Below are 18,554 nucleotides of genomic sequence, written 5' to 3'. Positions count from 1 at the left end.
ACAAAGGAACACCTCCGTTTCGGCGTGTCAGAGGACAAGTTTGGACATGTCCAGCTTTCCACAATTTCACTGATATTTACTGGACTGGCCGAAACGGAGGTGTTCCTTTGTCTCGCTTCCAAACCGAATTGGTCGTGACGCGCGAAGCCTCCACGCGGCTTTCCATGACAAAATCTCTTGTTAAAAGTGAAATCTGCCGGAAAATGGCTGATGTCCAGCTCTTGTGATAACCAGAGAAAGCGCACACGACGGTCTCGTATCCACAGAGCCATCAGCTCAGAAATGTGTCGTCACAGTTCAGAGCGCGGCGCGCTGAGCATCCTTAAAGAGGTCCATAAAGCTGTACTACCAGACCTTATTCTCTGTGAAGCCCGTAAAATTTTCACCGAAAGCCAGATACATTTTTCGAACGGTTTCCAGGTGCCAGTCTCTAACAGCTTCTGAAAAAATTCTGATGGAAAAAAAGTCCTTTTCATTCCGCCATTTCCAGACAATGAAAATCCGACGATGGGGCGGGACCACTCCTTCCACAAGGCGTGCTCACAGGCGAATGACGTCACCGACAGGCGTGGAAAAACTCACGCATGCGCACAAGGGTTCAAGCTTGTCTGACGTAAAAACATATGAATCAAATCCATATAGTTTAAAAAAAATAAAAAGGTACGATACTTTATGGACAGACCTCGTATACTGGTGCTGGATGTTGACAAATCCACTCCAACCAACCAATCTGGCTCATGGGAAATGGTAAATGCACTGTATTTATAGAGCACTTTTTCATCTTAAATCAGAAGTTCAAAGCACTTTATAATGCTGCCTCACATTCACCTATTCACACTCACACACCGACATCAGGGTGTTGCCATGCAAGGTGCTCAACTGCACAACAAGAACAACTGGGGATTAAGGACCTTGCCCAAAAGCCCTTTAAGGTTTTCCAGTCTGGCTGGGATTTGAACCAAGGATCCTCTGGTCTCAAGTCCACCACTTAAGCACTCAATCTTCACCTCCCAACTGGCAACCCCCCTAGGCACACCGCCAGTCTCCTGTAGCTAGGTGATATGTCATGGACTTCCCCTTGTCCCCAGTTGCTGGGGTCACCTGTGGACTGGATCATCCTCAGAAAAGCATGATCATAACTTTTCTTGACATTCCCCCATCTGACCACATTCACTCATCTTACCCAAGGATTTTCAGAAAACATTACCAAGGACAACCAGTCATCACCTAAGGACACTGGTTAGCATCAAAGTCTCACAACCATAGAGTATGACTGGAAGCACCGAGACTTAGATTGTTGCTCGCAACCTGATGGCTCTATAAGTTCTTCCAAGAACAAGTCTGACACCTTCCTCACATATACCCACTCTGCTGAAGTCTGAGTTCCGGTATGCCCATAAAACCTAGATCTTAGTATCGCAAACCCCAATGCTTCAACTCCTCACTCTGCTTGTCATAACATCGTAACTTTTACTCCAAATCATGTTGCTTCAGATCAGGACAGAAGCTCTGTCAGGTATCTGCCCATTATGGCCACTTTTAGGTGAGCATTGTTTGAAACTGGTGATGGAACAGATGGGTTTAAAATTATCTGTGCTCTTGAGTACTTCATGCTCATCTTCGCATTGGGAAGAAGGGTTCCATGACAAAATCCCAACGGACAATATCCTAGTGGACAGAAACCCAACTCCTTATTTCAAAAATGGACAAAATCCCAGTCTCATTCTAAAGTCCCATCTCACTTATTAAGAGTTTTCATTTTTTTCAAAGTAGTGATCAGATTATCAGGTGCCAAAACCTGAGCACTGTGTTGAAATGACACCATAGGTGTTTAGAGGTGTCAACAACATTAATGTAGTACACTAACCTTATTATATTTTATATTTATATTTATTCATGAGACTGGGGTTTTGTCCACTTTTGTAATAAGGAGTTGGGATTCTGTCCACTGGGACACAACTTCTTCCCCATCACTGGGAAGAAGCTGTGTTTCGTTTTGGTTCCGTTTTATGCTCCTCCTTGGACAAAGAATCAAAGAAAAGGAGGAGGACAAGAACTGAAAATGTAATGAGAACTGAATTGCTCCATCAAATGTGAAAACGCATTTTCAAACCAACAAGGGTCACCCCCTCCCCCCCAACACTCTAAAGTGGCTTTTGTTTGGATTTCTTCAGACTTAAGACTCATGAAATCCAGCAAATCCAGAGCCCTGCAACCCAGCAGCTGAAAGGAAACCCCGAGGACTGAAGTTGAGGTTGTCATACGGAGGTAACGCCATGATTCCTTTAATGGAAACAGAGTCACGCCTTCCTTCCTTAATGGACGTTCTTGTGATCTCAGACCTCATCTCAGCTCTCCTTGTTGTCGGCCCTCTTAGCCATGAATGGACCCAGTAGGTTTCAAACATTCCTCCCTCCCTGTTCTCACACACATACTCCGAGACGTGCATTCATCACCTTTCCATGCACCATTACTCCCACTGATGAGAGGAAAGAAACAACACTTTCATTAGTGGATCTGCTCCACTGAGGTGTGGAATGTCCTGTGGGCTTCCAACAACAGTGTCCCTTCATACGGCCAATGTTGTCCTCAACAGGCTCACTTAGTGTAATGGGAAAAGATGAGGCCGCTCATCAAAAGACGAGGTGCCGTGCGAGAATAAGAGCAGTCATGCTTACCCAGATTAGCGCTGTGAATAAAGAAAATGTAATTCATTGTACTTTAGAAATAAAAATAGAAAAACAAGCTCATTTACACAAGCAGGCAGATTGTACAAGCACCACTTGTATTGCTTAATGTCCCACCAAGATTTAGGCTTCATATATTATCATATATGCATTCCGGAGTTATTGCTGCTGGAGTGAATTATCCCAAATGTCACTGCAGTTACTGTGGTGTCTTTGTCTGTGGCCGTCTTATGTAGTTGACTGTACACATATTGACAACATAAAGTCTCCATCCTGAAGCATTGCTGAGACATAACTGTTGGACAACATCCACTTAATCCTCATAAGATCAAAATGTACGCAGCAAGCAAGCGTAAAATCTAATCACCTCACCAATGGAACCCTATGGTTAGGGGTGGGCGATATGACCAAAAATTAATATCACGGTATATTGACTTCTCAGGACAGTAACAGTATGACATCACTATGGGGAAATTTGATGGATTGTTACTCCCAGGTACGTTCTCCTAAAGTGGCCCATCAGTGCGACCGCCATACTCTGTAGTGCTTATACATCATCTTGGCAATCAAACATGGAAACGGACGATGGGGCAAAAACACGTTGATTACAGATGTGCAAATAGGGATGCAGACAAACAAACAGCTGTGAAGTTTCACAGGGTCCCTCGGGACTTTGTGAGGAGAAAGACTGAGATTATGGGAGGGACCCAGTCGCCTGAAGACACTGGGAAGGGACGAGTGCGTACTTGGAATCACCAATTCATCAAAGCTATCATGTTTCACACATGTCCTTTTGTAAAATATGATTTTTTAAAGTCAGTTTAGCACATTCAGAAGGATTCAAAACACTGTGAATAAATAACATGTATCTGACCTCAAATTCACTATCCAACCCCCCCCCCATGTTTTCACTCAGGGTCACCACAGCAGGTCAGAGGTGAACCTGCATGTTGATTTGGCACAACTTTTATGCCGGATGCCCTTCCTGATGTAACTCCAGATTGGAGAATGGGCAGGAGGTTTGAACCAGGAACTTTCCACACTGGAAACAAACACACTTAATCACTTGGCCACCAAACACAACAAACCTTCTAAATATAATTCCGTTAAAGTACCCGGAGCATTTTAATGAATGATAAAGGATTTTTGGGACGCTGGAAGCCTGCGACATTCAAAAAGCATCTGTCACGCGTGTCGCTGTTTAGAACATATGTGCACCGCTAATAGCATGTCCCTACTTTCAACATAAAACATAGCCAAATGCTTGCTCAAATAAATAAATACCTTTAGGCCTTCAAGCTTTAGTAGTAGCACTACTGTTAGGCTGAATCAAACTGGTCTCAAGCTGTAATATCTCCAGATTTGTCCAAATTCCAAACTCAGCCATTTTTTAAGTGAATTACTCTGGTGGAATTTTGCACAAGTCAGGATGAGTTTTCAGTCCCTAATCACATGATGGGTGATTGAAGAGTTTTATGTCCGAACAAGAAGAAACCACAACTGAATTCCCCTGCTCACTTCAAATATTGTGTCTGCAACATTGAACCCAGTAAGTCAAAATTTTACAGATTCTCAAGAGAAATGTTGCTTTCTTTGGATGCAAAAGATGGAGAACCACACTGGTAAAAAAGGTAATTATTTGTAAGGTTTATATTGTCATGGCTTGGTAAAACAGTTGCATGTTCTTTCTTTCTTATGTGCAGCTGTAAAATTATGTTTATGATAGATTTAACATTTCGTTATAATCTTTCAGACGAGCTGTGTTCTGATGCGGCGCGCTGACACAACCACTCGCTCTGTTCACTTCTTTACTCGACTTGACGAGCTGCATGTAGTGCTGGCGAGCAGATGGCACCACGTTGCATGACATTTATACTTGAAAGATTTTGTGAACATTTCAAAATTCCCTTTGTGCAATTGCATATGCTGGCGCCCCTCTCACGTTCAGTCTACACCCATTAAAGATGAGTTTACTCTCTGGCATGACACAGGCTGTGCAAGTGCGTGACTCAAAGTCGTGCAAGTGTCAGCGCACCTTAACAAGCGAATGTGTTGGAATGACAAATGACGTGATTCCCGCCAAGTTAAGGCAGCTTGACACTTGCATGTATTTAACCCCTGCACTGCCACGCAATTCGTCGTGCCATTGTCACCCGCTGCGTTCCGCTGGATGCTGCACTTTGTGCCGCTGAACACTGCATTATATAAAATAATTATTTCATAGTGGATTAATAATTTGGTCTCAGAGTTTGGCTGATGAAACTACCTGTAATCGCTCCGGAATCACAGAGGAATTTTTGACACCTGCAGCTGTTCTCGTGCGCTTCATGATGTGGAGAATGTATTTGGAATCGTCTCAAAGGTAATTATTTGTAATATTTATATTGTAGTGGATCGGTAAACAGTTTCATTTTCATTCCTTCTTATGTGTATCTGTAAAGTTATATTTATGACAGATTTAAAATCTTGTCATAATCGTTCAGATGAGCTGTACTGTGATGCACTGCACGGATGCAGTTTTTAACATTTCAAAATTTTCTTTGCGCACTTGCATGCAGCCATGCACAGTTTACGAGTTTTCGCTCTGGAATGGCAGATTGCGTACCGGTGCATGGATCAAATTTGTGCAAGTGTCAAGGCACCTTTACAGAAGCACATCGAATGATTCTCCTCCCGACATCAAAGCAAAGCAGGTTAAACTAAAACAACATAATCTCATGATGTGTTTGGCGTAAATAAAGTTACGTAAATGCTGTATTTAATGTAAATATTTTGCATTTGATGTTCAAAAATGTATATTTGCATTTCGGTTAAGATCAGACAACTTTTAATCCACTGTCTTGCAGTTGGTAACAAAATCATTTGAATAAGTAGGATATGTACCAATTCATGTGACTAATACATTAAAAGATGTACAAATATTTGTGCATTGTATTTTTGCAAATTTTTGTGAGAATGGGCAGAATATAAATGTAACTTGACTTGTTGAAAACGAATTTGTAAGCAGATGTAAAAAGCCCAACATCCCTGTTTTTATGCAACATTGCACATTGGTTGCTGGCATCTTATTTGGGATGAACTTTAAACATCTCCTATAACGGGCAGGTAGTCCTGTAACGGACTGCACTAGGGTTTGTGTTTCAGATCATCCTGCTGTCTGGTCATTTCCGGGCTAGCTCTTGCTAACAGTGTTTATACTAATTTAGCATGAGTGTGTGCAAAGAAAAACATTTAAAATGAAGCTTTGTCAAAAACAGGGGAAGAAATATTTCAAACATTGTTGTGTCCAATTTTGATTGGTTTCATCCAAATTCAACAGCATACCAAGTTTTCATGGATTCCTGACTGATTCCTCTAAGCCGGCAACATGGTCAAACAGCGTCTGTAAACGGCAGCACAGAGTTAACAGTATGTTACGCATTTTATTTTACTTCAGCGGTCAGGTCAGCAGGTTACAGAGCTTTTTATCACCGCGCTCCAGCTCTGTGGAATGATCTGCCTGCACAAATACGACAGTCGGACTCTGTGGAGACTTTTAAAGCCAGGCTGAAGACACATCTCTTCTCCTTGTTTTATCATTAGTATTTTATTGTGTCTTTTTTATATATATACGTTTTATTTATTTTACTTCTTTTAATTTTTTATGGTTAAATTTTTTATTGTATTTTAATCTTGTTTCATTTTATTCTGCTTTTAAATGCTTGTGAAGCGCCTTGAGGCGATTACTCGTGATTTGGCGCTATATAAATTAATAAATTATTATTTTTATTATTATTATTATATTATTACTTCAGTCAGAATGTTGTAGAGAATTTAAGTGAATGAAGTGCACAGACAGAATGGCGACTGAAAACTAGCATTTAACATTAGTTAACCATTAGAGCCCTAATGACGCTCTCCTGGTTGTTGGTCAACTTTTCATCATGTTTCTGCTGATATTTGCACAGAGTTCTAGACTAATCTATCTCACATTCACATTCAGTAAGCTGAGACTGTTCTGAACATTTTGATATGCGACACATGGGCATTATACAAAAAGAAATTACCTTAAGGCGGGGTGGTATTACTTATAGTATGGTAAAAATCGAGAAACTACCTTCAGGGCGCGAAGGGGCAACACGATTTAGTCAGTTAACTGTTGCTTTCTTAACTTCGCCATTGTGCATATACAATGCAACATAAAGTTAACCCTTTTATCTCATTTGTTGGCTGGAGCTTTCATCTCCCACAAATTCGATAGCCATCGGCGATGTTCAGTTTGGAAGCTTATTGAAAAAGTGTTTAAAATGACCCTTTTAATTGTCAGCGGATACATCATCAAGTACAGGATGCAGACGGAACCACACAGTATATTAAATACTGGCAAAAGGAAAGTATGCAAGTCTTTCTGTGTTTTCCCTCAACAGAGGCTCCACGATGTGGAGAACTCGCAGATACTTCACTGCATGAGATGTTTTATTAAAATTTCCGTTTGCACTTCACTGCATTTAACGTCTGCTTCATGGCAGATCTGAATGTCCGGTGTACACTGTGCACACGTTTCTTCAGCTGTACCTCGTAAAAAAGAAAGTTCAGTCCCAGTTCAGTTGTTGCTATAATATATGAATAAAAATAAATTTAAAAAATTACAATTTGACTCTTTTACGACAACGAACACAAATCAACACAAACGTGCTGATGCGAACAGCTTAATGCTACCTTTAACATTGAAAACACCATAGACATGCTAACGTGTTAGCATCGGTCCCGTAGTTAAGTTATAAAATACATCTATCAACTGTTTCAGAAGACCATAACAGGTCGGTTTAACATAAAACTCTTAAATATTACTCACAGACATATGCTCTTCAGGGTTTTAGCGGGGAAAAATTAGGATAAAGCGAAATAAAATCCACGAATCGTAGATTGAAGCACTGCTTCGACCTGCGAATCACTGCTTTGATTGGTTCAAGGTTCAAAGCAAAGCCGTGCTGCAGAAAAGTTGATTACAGACCCGCTGCAGGTCTGTAATCAATGCAGAGAAATGATCATTTTCCTGACAAACACCCCCCAAGTGCGCAACTATAAAAAAGCCTACCAGACATGCCTCATGACAAATCAGCCTGACTTTGTTGCAGTCACTAGTAATCAGTGGTGTCTCTGCGTGAAAACACGACTTTATTTGTGTGTGTGTGCGTGTGTGTGGGGTTTTTTTTGTAACGAGTAACGGCATGGCAAATAGAAAATGTATCGGAGTAGAAGTATGCAATTAAGGTTGGAAATGTAGTGAAGTAAAAGTGAAAGTAAGCTGAATTAAAAAAACTCAAGTAAAGTACAAAGTCTCCCAAAACATACTTAAGTACAGTAGTGAAGTATTTTTACTTCGTTACTATACAACACTGCACCTCAGACACCTGGGCCTGTATCCACGAAGCAGCCTAAGTCTAAAAATAGCTCCTCGTGATGTTATTCTAAGAAAAATCTTAGAATTCCTCGAATTCTTAGACATTTCTCCGAATTTTCCCTTGGTATGATGAAAGTTGACCTCAAAGAACCTTTGGCCTTATGAGAGCTCCTAAGGTGCCAAACTTGTAAGAGGAGCGAGGAGGACTTTTAAGAAACCTAAGAGTGTCTTAAGCAGACAAGCTGGTGGAAAAGACACAGAGGAAGGAGAGATATTCTCTGTAACACACTACTGACTTGATCTACGTAATTATTTTATGTTAATTTACTATCTTGTAACTACCTGTCAGTAAATACTCAAACTCACCTGGGAGAAGTTGAGTCCGTTGAGTGGATGGCACTGTTCCTCCACCTTCTCAACAGCCCCCGTCCTCTTCCTCATCCTCTCCGCCTCCTGCGCCAGGTACAGATCCAACACCGGCACCCCCCGCGTCTTAATATCTGCCTCCGTTAACGAATTCACCATCAGCATCACCCAGACGGGACGCTTCCTCTCCCAGTTCCCAGCTATGGCGTTGAAAAGGTAATCGGCGTAGAGTCCCTTCCCTCTCTGATCTGGAGTCATCCACGAAGGCATCATGAGTTTGACGTACTCAAGGTGCCTCTTCAGTCTGCGGTAGATGTCTCTGGGCAGGACGTCCTGGAGGTTCTCGCCCTGAGGAAGAAGCTGGCAGCTGGTCAGGGCCGAGATGGTGTACGGGTCGGTGAGGTCCAGCTCAAAGTAGACAATGTTGCTCTCTTGGAAGGCCTGCTTGGAGTTTTCAGGGATGAAGTCCCAAACGCGGGTGTAGGGCACGTGGATTGTGCCATAGAAGTAGGAGGGAGGGTCACGTTTTACTGTCCACAGGAATGAGTTCAGGTCAGTTTGCTGCAGAGAGAAAGAGGAGGGTTTTACCACAAGAAGGTGAAAAGTAAGTCTCCAAAGCCCCAGTCTTGATGGTCTGAATGCAGGGTCTACAGCACGGGGCACAGTCGCATTTGAGGTGTATCCAACTCTAGTTTGCTATTTACACAGTGTGTAGTCTGATTGCAAAGTAAAGCGCAGGGTGTTAATGGGCTGTATTTAGTCTCTTCATTAATCATTGGTGTGTTTTGTGCATCAAATGTTTTAAATCAATCACACTGTCATTCATCTTTGCCTTTCAGAGGAATCTGTGTTAGAAAGTGTTGCATTGCATTTTTGATGATGCAGTTGACCACACTGTTCCTGCAGCAGCTCCGCCTTCTCCACCTCCATCCACCCAATATCAATTCAATTTATTTCATATATATAGCGGCAAATCACAACAGAGTTGCCTCAAGGCGCTTCACTCAAGGAAAGTCTAACCTTACGAAACCCCTAGAGCAAGCACACATGTGAGAGTGGTAAAGGGAAAAACTCCCTCTGATGATTTGAGGAAGAAATCTCAAGCAGACCATACTCAAAGGGGTGACCCTCTGCTTGGGCCATGCTACCAACACAATTGACAATACAAATATACAGGAAATTTTAGAAGCCTGTGCTGGTGCACAGAACGGGAGATCTGCAGAAGATATCTGGATGGAGCCACACCTCAAACAGAAGGAAAAAATGGAATCAGGCAGCAGAAAGACAACAAATACAGTATAATTTGTCAGCATTAAGCAACAAGAAAAACAGAAGAAATACTAAGGTGATCGTCGGCCACAAGCCCTAAACTTCAATAAAAGACCCTGAATTTAGATCAAATTGAGGCAGCAGCCCACTCCATTTACTAATAAAATTAATTTAAAAGCCTAGAAAGCATAGCAACATACTATGCCAGTATGCCAGCCATACAAAAGGAAAAATAAGTGTGTCTTAAGTCTGGAGTTGAAAGTCTCAACAGAATCTGACTATTGATGCAGAGAGATCAATCCACAGAACAGGGGCACGATAACAGAAAGCTCTGTGACCGGCAGACTTTTTATTAACCCTAGGGACACAAACTAGTCCTGCACCCTGAGAACGCAGAGCCTGGGCCGGTACGTAAGGTTTAAGTAGGTCATCTTGGTAGGGATGTGGCAGTTCGTGAACAATTTTATAGGTTAGTAGCAAAACCTTAAAATCTGATCTCACAGGGACAGGAAGCCTGTGAAGAGATGCCAAAATAGGTGTAATGTGGTCAAACGTTCTGCTTCCTGTCAGAAGTCTGGCAGCAGCATTTTGAACCAATTGGAGATATCCTCCATATTCCACAGTGTGCAAAAGGACTATCCAGTGGCGAGCTCCCCAACAGTGCAAACGGGGAGGATAAAAAGTAGAATATACAATAACATCATTTTGGAGGGCGCTATGGTTGATTATCCACCCTCCATCTTGGGCTGCTAATGACATGGCAGGTTTCTAACCATAAATAGAGGTTTGATAATCAACCATAGGGCACAGAATAAAACCATTATTATTACTGTCACTTACACCTCACAGGCATATATAACATCGCATCCACTATCACTTAAACACATAACATACTGCCACTATGAACTTTTCATCTGTACCTGACAAAACCCAAGTTTGCACCTGTATCACTAGCTAGCTTCTTGGTAAGATGTCAAAGATACTTTCTGATTACAATAAAAGAGAGTTTTTACATTTTAAAGTGTTAATTTCTCACTAACTTTTACAAAATAATAGATAAAACACAAACATATTACATTTATAAAGAAATACATCTTTCTGGTAGCGTATTCCATCGTCTTGGATTTTTGTTCCAGCAGCCAATAAACATATGACATGCTGTCATCGCGCTTCCATCAGAAGTCCTGGGGCGGGAGGTGAGAGAGGATGTGTGGTGGGGGCTGCTGTTGAACAGGGTACAACCACATTGTGCGACAATAACATGGTATTAAAAACAAAGCAAAAAAACCCTACATTCTAGAGCGTACCAAAGTAGTGAGCAGATAATGACATTATTGGACCACCTTTGGCAAGTAGTTATACAATATCAGTGTCCATGCAAAGTAACAGTAACCTCCAGGTTGTGTTCTAGTAAATAATAATATTATATGGTACATGCCAGATTTATCAAGGTTTTTGATTTCTGCATCAGTTTTTGCTTTTGTCTTGACTGAAATGTTGTAATTTGATGCAACCGTGCAAGATGAACCTGATTACTGCACCGCATCATGAGCAGGGAAAACTCAACCCAGTCTCATGGTAGTTCATGGCGGCATTACGAAAAGTACATTAATCTATGGGTTTGTGACGGGGACATGAAAATGTGACACTTTTCGTGATGGGACACGATTTAATATCATAACGAGTGCACGAAGTGTGGGGTGACAGGGGGTCTGTGGGGGGGTTGTGGTTAAGGTTAGGGGAGGGTAGACACTAATACTATGGTTATGGTTAAATTAAAAAAAATGTTTCATGAAAATCTGCACACAAAAAAAAAACACGAGCCTAGGCTGGAAAAACTATAGTCTATGGTGCTACTGGCAGAGAAATTCATTGGGTGCCCTTTACCCACACTGGAAGACCTTCACGGCTCTTACTGTCTCAGGAGAACCAACACCATCCTAAAGGACTCATCCCACCCTGGCCACTCTCTGTTTGAGCTACTGCCATCAGGCAGATGGTACAGGGCCATTAAAACAAGAACAAATAGATTGAAAAGCAGTTTCTACCCAACTGCTGTTAGAGCTTTGAATGCCACTGAAACCAAACAGCCAGGTCACATGACACAGTTGAAATAAGTGCAATAGTTGTTTATGTCCAATATCCACTGCCACTGAAATATTCACAGTTTTGTACATACTTTTATCTTATCTTTTTTTGCAATCGACAGGCGTGGAAAAGTTCACGCATGCGCACGAAGGTTCAAGGTTTGCTCTTGCAAGCACACATGATTCAAATCCATCAGGTTTTTGAAAAAAATAAAAAGGTCCGATACTTTTCTAACAGACCTTGTATATATATATATATGCACTCTGGACATACCTCTTTCATTCAGTTAAATTTTATGTTTATTTGTCTTTCCTTCTGCTGACCTTTCAAGTCTGCTTGTGGTTTACTCAGGTTTATATTTGCAATGAAAGATTTGCACCTTACCTTTCTTTGTACTGGTTAAAATGATAAAGAATCTGTATTGTTTCTTTATTGTTTTCTGCTCCCTCACAATTGCTGGATGACTGCTCCTCAGAATACCACAAAGTTCAGATGCCCCCATTTGTTTAGGGTCAGCATAGCGATCTGGTACACATCCATATTAGGATTTGGCAGAAGCCAGACGCTCTTTCTGATGCAGCACCAGTTTTACTTGTAAAAACCTGCTCACAGCTCCTGGTGTTCCAAAGTCGTATCCCAGCAAAGACCTAACTAGGTCCAACTCTGCTTCACTTCAGAGTGTGGATGTGATCAGGAGTCTTCAGAGTGACGTGTGTGCTTACAACAGATGAGCGCAACTACACTTCCCATTTATCCAACCTGGGGGTGAAAATAACTACATCAGTTGGAAACTAGAGAGGTTTTGGGCAACAGAATGTTTTATACAATTCACACGTTATAATTCACCAACGCCAAAGCTGTCTGACTCCGCCCACAAACCCAACACTCTCTGTGAGAGGTTGTTTGTTCAACGCTCTGCTAACAGACCAATAATCACTTATTAACAGACAACTTAGAGCCCAAGTGTCAAACACACAATACACACATCAGTGACTGTGCCAGTTTGTCCTCACGTCTCTGCAGGAAAACCAACAAGTTTACAACCGCCAACAGAATTGAACGAGAAAGTGCATCCAGTCCGAACTTTGACTGGTATGGTATAAATAAATACAAATAAGAATACCACCTTAAAAATACAGAACTTCTTTATTTGGCACATGCAACATCGTCAGCACTTGCCTTTGTGATGTCATATACCAGGCAGTACAAAGAGGAAGCATATTTGGGAAAAAATTAAAAAATTCTACACTTGATTTTTTTTCAGTGAAATAAAAACAAAATTCATTAGATTTTTGTTGAAATAGAGTTTGAACATTTCAAATTTGATATTCTTTTGACCCACTGACCCCCCAAGAAAAAGCCAAAAATTTAGGGTGCCTAAAACTTTTGCACATCACTTTGGGTAAAACTCATTTTATCACACATTAAATTCCAATGTGTGCAGGTGTAAAGTATAAAAGGTTAAAGTAGAGGTGTCAGACTGAGGGAGTCTGGGGGGCGGGGGGGGTTCATGAGGTCTATGAGCCAGAAGAATATAGCACTGTGTGAATGAAGCTGGTTTTTAAATTTATGGGGTCGCGGCTCACTTCTAAACAGCCCGTCTGCCTCCTTCAGTGTTCAAAGACCCTTCATCATGACATCATCACTTCAGTCCCGGACCTTTGGGAGGCGCTGTAGTGTGGCACCCCCCCTCAAAGTTACACAGAAATGAAAGAAGAAACTGCTGCTTTTCTTTATCCACTCTGTCACTCAAACTATGGTTAGAGTTAAGAGAAGGGGAAGATTATAAATTGCAAAATTTAAAAAAAAAAGTGTCACGAAAAGTGGGCACATGAAAAAAAACAACAAACAAACAAAAAAAAACAATAACGTGAGACTGGGCTGTTTCCAAATGATTTTCAAATAACTGCAACTCATGAGAATTTGTAGTGTCGGTGCAATATGTGAATCAGAAATATTCCAGAATTAGTCCTGGACCAAGCTGTAGTCCAAAAATGGAAGTGTTGTTCAAATTTCCAAACTTTTTATGGATTTCGGAAAATTTAACTAAGATAAAGTAATTTGCACAACACCCTTCTAGAGATGGCGGGTCAGTTTTCAGGGTGCAAGAAACATCCAGATGTGTCGCGATTCACACAGAACATGTGGATGAGAAGAAAACTGATGCAAAGAAAATATGAAATCATACATTAATGAAAAAGGGGGGAAATAAGAGACCATGAAGTCCTTCAGTCAAACAAAGACGAATTTTGACCAATTATGGGTAAATTGGCACCAACTAAGTCATATGTATGTTATCCTTCTCAGGGCCCTAGAGGGGACATGGAGATTCAAATTGGCCACAAAACCCATGTCTACACAAAATTTAAATAAAATCAGTAGATGGCAGGTTTTATGTTTGGACTTTTTGTGGGGTCAAGGGGGCCTTTAGAATCTTTGTGTAGGTACATATTTATTCAAGGACTCTATATACAGAATTTTGGGGGGAAAAATGTCCTTGTACTTCAGTCATTCTAGGAACAAGGACATTTTTAACCATATAAATATAATAACAGATTTTCTCAAGTAAATTTAACGGCATGAAAAAAAGAATTTTCCCTTCTTGAAGGTCAGAAAGTACAATTTGCCACAAAAAGACCGACGGTCCACCAAGAATTGTTTGTACCAAATTTCAGAAAATTTCTATGAATGCCCCTCAATAAGTAAACAAACAAAACAATCAATCACCAGGAAGTGCAATGCACACAAATCAGTCAGATAAACTTTTGTCCAAAGTGCTAAAAAAAAAAAAAAAAGATTCTTAATCGCTGCACACACTGAAAATGAGAATGTTTGAACCAACTTATAAAAGTGTTACAATTTGTAAAAAACCTGAATGAATTAAGTTGTTTGAACTTAAGTTTGAAAGTTAAAACAACTCTAACTTACAAACTTAAAGTTCAAACAACTTAATTCATTCAGGTTTTTACAAATTGTAACACTTTAAGTTGGTTCAAATATTCTCTTTTTTCAGTGCAGCTTTTTGTTGTATTATTCAACAAATTCTTAAAAATGCCCGAAAGTAACCAGTTAATGTTTACCACTCATGCAGAAATGTACAACCCCTGGCAAAAATTATGGAATCACCGGCCTCGGAGGATGTTCATTCAGTTGTTTAATTTTGTAGAAAAAAAGCAGATCACAGACATGACACAAAACTAAAGTCATTTCAAATGGCAACTTTCTGGCTTTAAGAAACACTATAAGAAATCAAGAAAAAAAGATTGTGGCAGTCAGTAACGGTTACTTTTTTAGACCAAGCAGAGGAAAAAAATATGGAATCACTCAATTCTGAGGAAAAAATTATGGAATCACCCTGTAAATTTTCATCCCCAAAACTAACACCTGCATCATATCAGATCTGCTCGTTAATCTGCATCTAAAAAGGAGTGAACACACCTTGGAGAGCTGTTGCACCAAGTGGACTGACATGAATCATGGCTCCAACACGAGAGATGTCAATTGAAACAAAGGAGAGGATTATCAAACTCTTAAAAGAGAGTAAATCATCACGCAATGTTGCAAAAGATGTTGGTTGTTCACAGTCAGCTGTGTCTAAACTCTGGACCAAATACAAACAACATGGGAAGGTTGTTAAAGGCAAACATACTGGTAGACCAAGGAAGACAAAGCGTCAAGACAGAAAACTTAAAGCAATATGTCTCAAAAATTGAAAAATGTACAACAAAACAAATGAGGAACAAATGGGAGGAAACTGGAGTCAACGTCTGTGACCGAACTGTAAGAAACCGCCTAAAGGAAATGGGATTTACATACAGAAAAGCTAAACGAAAGGCATCATTAACACCTAAACAGAAAAAAAAAGGTTACAATGGGCTAAGGAAAAGCAATTGTGGACTGTGGATGACTGGATGAAAGTCATATTCAGTGATGAATCTCGAATCTGCATTGGGCAAGGTGATGATGCTGGAACTTTTGTTTGGTGCCTTTCCAATGAGATTTATAAAGATGACTGCCTGAAGAGAACATGTAAATTTCCACAGTCATTGATGATATGGGGCTGCATGTCAGGTAAAGGCACTGGGGAGATGGCTGTCATTACATCATCAATAAATGCACAAGTTTATGTTGATATTTTGGACAACTGAAAGGATGTTTGGGGATGATGAAATCATTTTTCAAGATGATAATGCATCTTGCCATAGAGCAAAAACTGCAAAATCATTCCTTGCAAAAAGACACATAGGGTCAATGTCATGGCATAGGGTCAATGTCAATGAGCAGATCTGATTTGATGCAGGTGTTAATTTGGGGGATGAAAATTTACAGGGTGATTCCATAATTTTTTCCTCAGAATTGAGTGATTCCATATTTTTTTCCTCTGCTTGGTCTAAAAAAGTAACCGTTACTGACTGCCACAATCTTTTTTCTTGATTTCTTATAGTGTTTCTTAAAGCCAGAAAGTTGCCATTTGAAATGACTTTAGTTTTGTGTCATGTCTGTGATCTGCTTTTTTTCTACAAAATTAAACAACTGAATGAACATCCTCTGAGGCCGGTGAGTCCATAATTTTTGCCAGGGGTTGTAGAATCATTTAATCACTCAATGCACCGCCAGTATTGTGCTTTTCTGATGAATATTCAGGCAGTACCTTGCGTATTTGTACAGTTTTGTAGATTATTATCATTATTATTATTATTATTATTATTATTATTATTTTATTTTGAGTCCTGGGAAAACAGAACCTGTGGTCCTCTGGGTATTCCAGATCGAGATTAAATAGTCGTTTACGTCATAAAGCAGTTCAGATGCAACAGTGGGAGGTTTGTCCTGCTTAAAGAAAATATTAACACCTACTGTGAAGGGCAAAAACTGACTCCAACTTCAGCTGTCACCAGCCTGGATTGGGATTGGGATTAGCTGTGAGAATGACTTACTTTCCTGTGCATCTGGCAGCTGTCGGAGTCCTTCAGCCTCCACTGGTCTGCTCGGACCAGCAGTATGATGATCCAGGACTGGATGATCGCGCTCAGAGCGCCCCGCATCGTCGCCCGCAGAGTGTGCGCGCTCCCCGTGCGTTGGCTTCACCGCGTGCTGCGGCAACTTTTCCGATTTCCACGTCCTATTCCCACGGCTCCGGCTCCAGGCGCTCAGGTAGAAGAAAGAAAAGCATCTGACAAGCATCCGACAAACCGCCGGACAAAGTCATGCTGGCGTGGACGTGGACGCGGACGCTGCAGTTTCACGCGTGTCTGACAGAGTTTCCCCTTCGGGTCACGGCGGCTCCGCTCCGTCCTCCGCGGCTCCTCTGCATCGCCGCTTCTCAACTCCGGCTTCGTCAAAGTTTGCGCGCAACCATCCAAAGGTTTGAGCCAACAGGTCCGCGCTCCACTCCGCACCTGAAGCCAACGAGACGAGGAAAAAGTCAGAACTTTTCTTCTTTGTTGTTTTGTTGATTTTGCGCAAAAACAAAGAACAGCTGCACGTGCGGTGAGGATGAACCCGCTGTTTCCGAAAGACGAGTCGCGCGTAAAACTCCGCGCAGTGCGTCCAAGTCTTCACCCCCAGTACTCCATCCCCCCCCCCCCATTCTTTTACGCGTGCACACGCGCGCACACAGCAGTAATCTGATTAACACCCCCCCCCCCCCCCCCCGCCCCGCCTCCCCGTTACTCGGACCAACAGACCGAAGGTGTGGCAGCGCGCTGATCTCACGCGCCAACTTTTCCAGTAAACTGATCGGATAAAGAACTAAATAAATAGTACTAATTGTAAATGCCAACATGGTGTCATCATGTGAAGGTGCAAAGTCGGGGCCTTGTTTTGAGTTTGGCAGCAGGAGCAGATCCCGCCTTCGATTATCAGGCGCTGCTCAGTCTTTAAGTCATTAATACAAACTGGAGACATTAACATGAGAAAACCAGTAGACTGTTCTGCGCCACATGTCACATGCCAACTAAATTACTGACGTCATTATCCTACAATTGTTAATTGCTTTTAAAGTGACAGAACATTACAAAAAGTGCAGGGTTTCACTCAAACTTTGTTTCACATGGTCAAAAAAAAAATATTTTTTTTTTGATCATTTATTGATTTATTACATGTTCTGTTTTTGTTATTTACTGGCGGAGGTTCCATGTTTAAGTTTTTTTTTTTCTTTGTGGGGTCTCAACCCGATTCCACACTCACAGAAATATTTAACCCTAACTTTTAAGATTTATGTAATTTTATTACATAACAAATTCCCATTTACTTTTTTAGATAATTTTAATACAAACCTACCAAATAAACCTTACATGATGCATATTCATTACTGTAATAAATCATATTCATTTGAAATGCATAATCCTCAGCTTTATGTATTTAGTATTAATACAATATAATTACTCTAAATCAATAATAATGACAGTATTTATTTAAAATACATAAAGTATATTGTTTGAATTGCATAGTAATTACGTTACCTATTTTAAATAAATACTGTCATTATTATTGATTTAGAGTAATTATATTTTATTAATACTAAATACATAAAGCTGAGGATTATGCATTTAAAATAAATGGGATTTATTACAGTAATGAATATGCATCATGTAAGGTTTATTTGGTAGGTTTGTATTAAAATTATCTAAAAAAAAAGTAAATGGGAATTTGTCATTAATAAAATTACATAAATTTTAAAAGTTAGGGTTAAATATTTCTGTGAGTGCAGAAAGGACCAAGAGGGTGTCTGGGGTTTTTTGTTGTTGTTGTTTTGTTTT

The 18,554-nt window shown here is 40.6% G+C and overlaps 1 protein-coding gene and 1 long non-coding RNA gene across 2 annotated transcripts in view; one reads left to right on the top strand and one right to left on the bottom strand.

Moving 5' to 3' along the window:
* Window positions 1-17,343, bottom strand: part of trabd2a (TraB domain containing 2A) — a 152,485-nt gene extending 135,142 nt beyond the window's left edge. Inside the window, exons 1-2 of the mRNA XM_034192562.1 lie at window positions 16,731-17,343; window positions 8,437-8,997 (exon numbers count right to left, since the gene is read on the bottom strand). Of these exons, the coding sequence (XP_034048453.1) occupies window positions 8,437-8,997; window positions 16,731-16,838 (669 nt within the window). The 5' untranslated portion in view covers window positions 16,839-17,343. The remainder of the gene's footprint in view (window positions 1-8,436; window positions 8,998-16,730) is intronic.
* LOC117529710 lies at window positions 1,804-18,347 on the top strand. Its single transcript, XR_004566079.1, has 3 exons — window positions 1,804-1,932; window positions 15,712-15,720; window positions 18,335-18,347. It is a non-coding gene; the product is annotated as an uncharacterized LOC117529710 (long non-coding RNA).
* Window positions 18,348-18,554: the final 207 nt, after the last annotated feature.

The sequence above is a fragment of the Thalassophryne amazonica genome, chromosome 17 (assembly GCF_902500255.1).
Source record: "Thalassophryne amazonica chromosome 17, fThaAma1.1, whole genome shotgun sequence".
NCBI classification, from domain to species: domain Eukaryota; kingdom Metazoa; phylum Chordata; class Actinopteri; order Batrachoidiformes; family Batrachoididae; genus Thalassophryne; species Thalassophryne amazonica.
The sequence above is the reverse complement of the archived record's forward strand: the minus strand, read 5'-3'. Positions and strand labels throughout refer to the sequence as shown.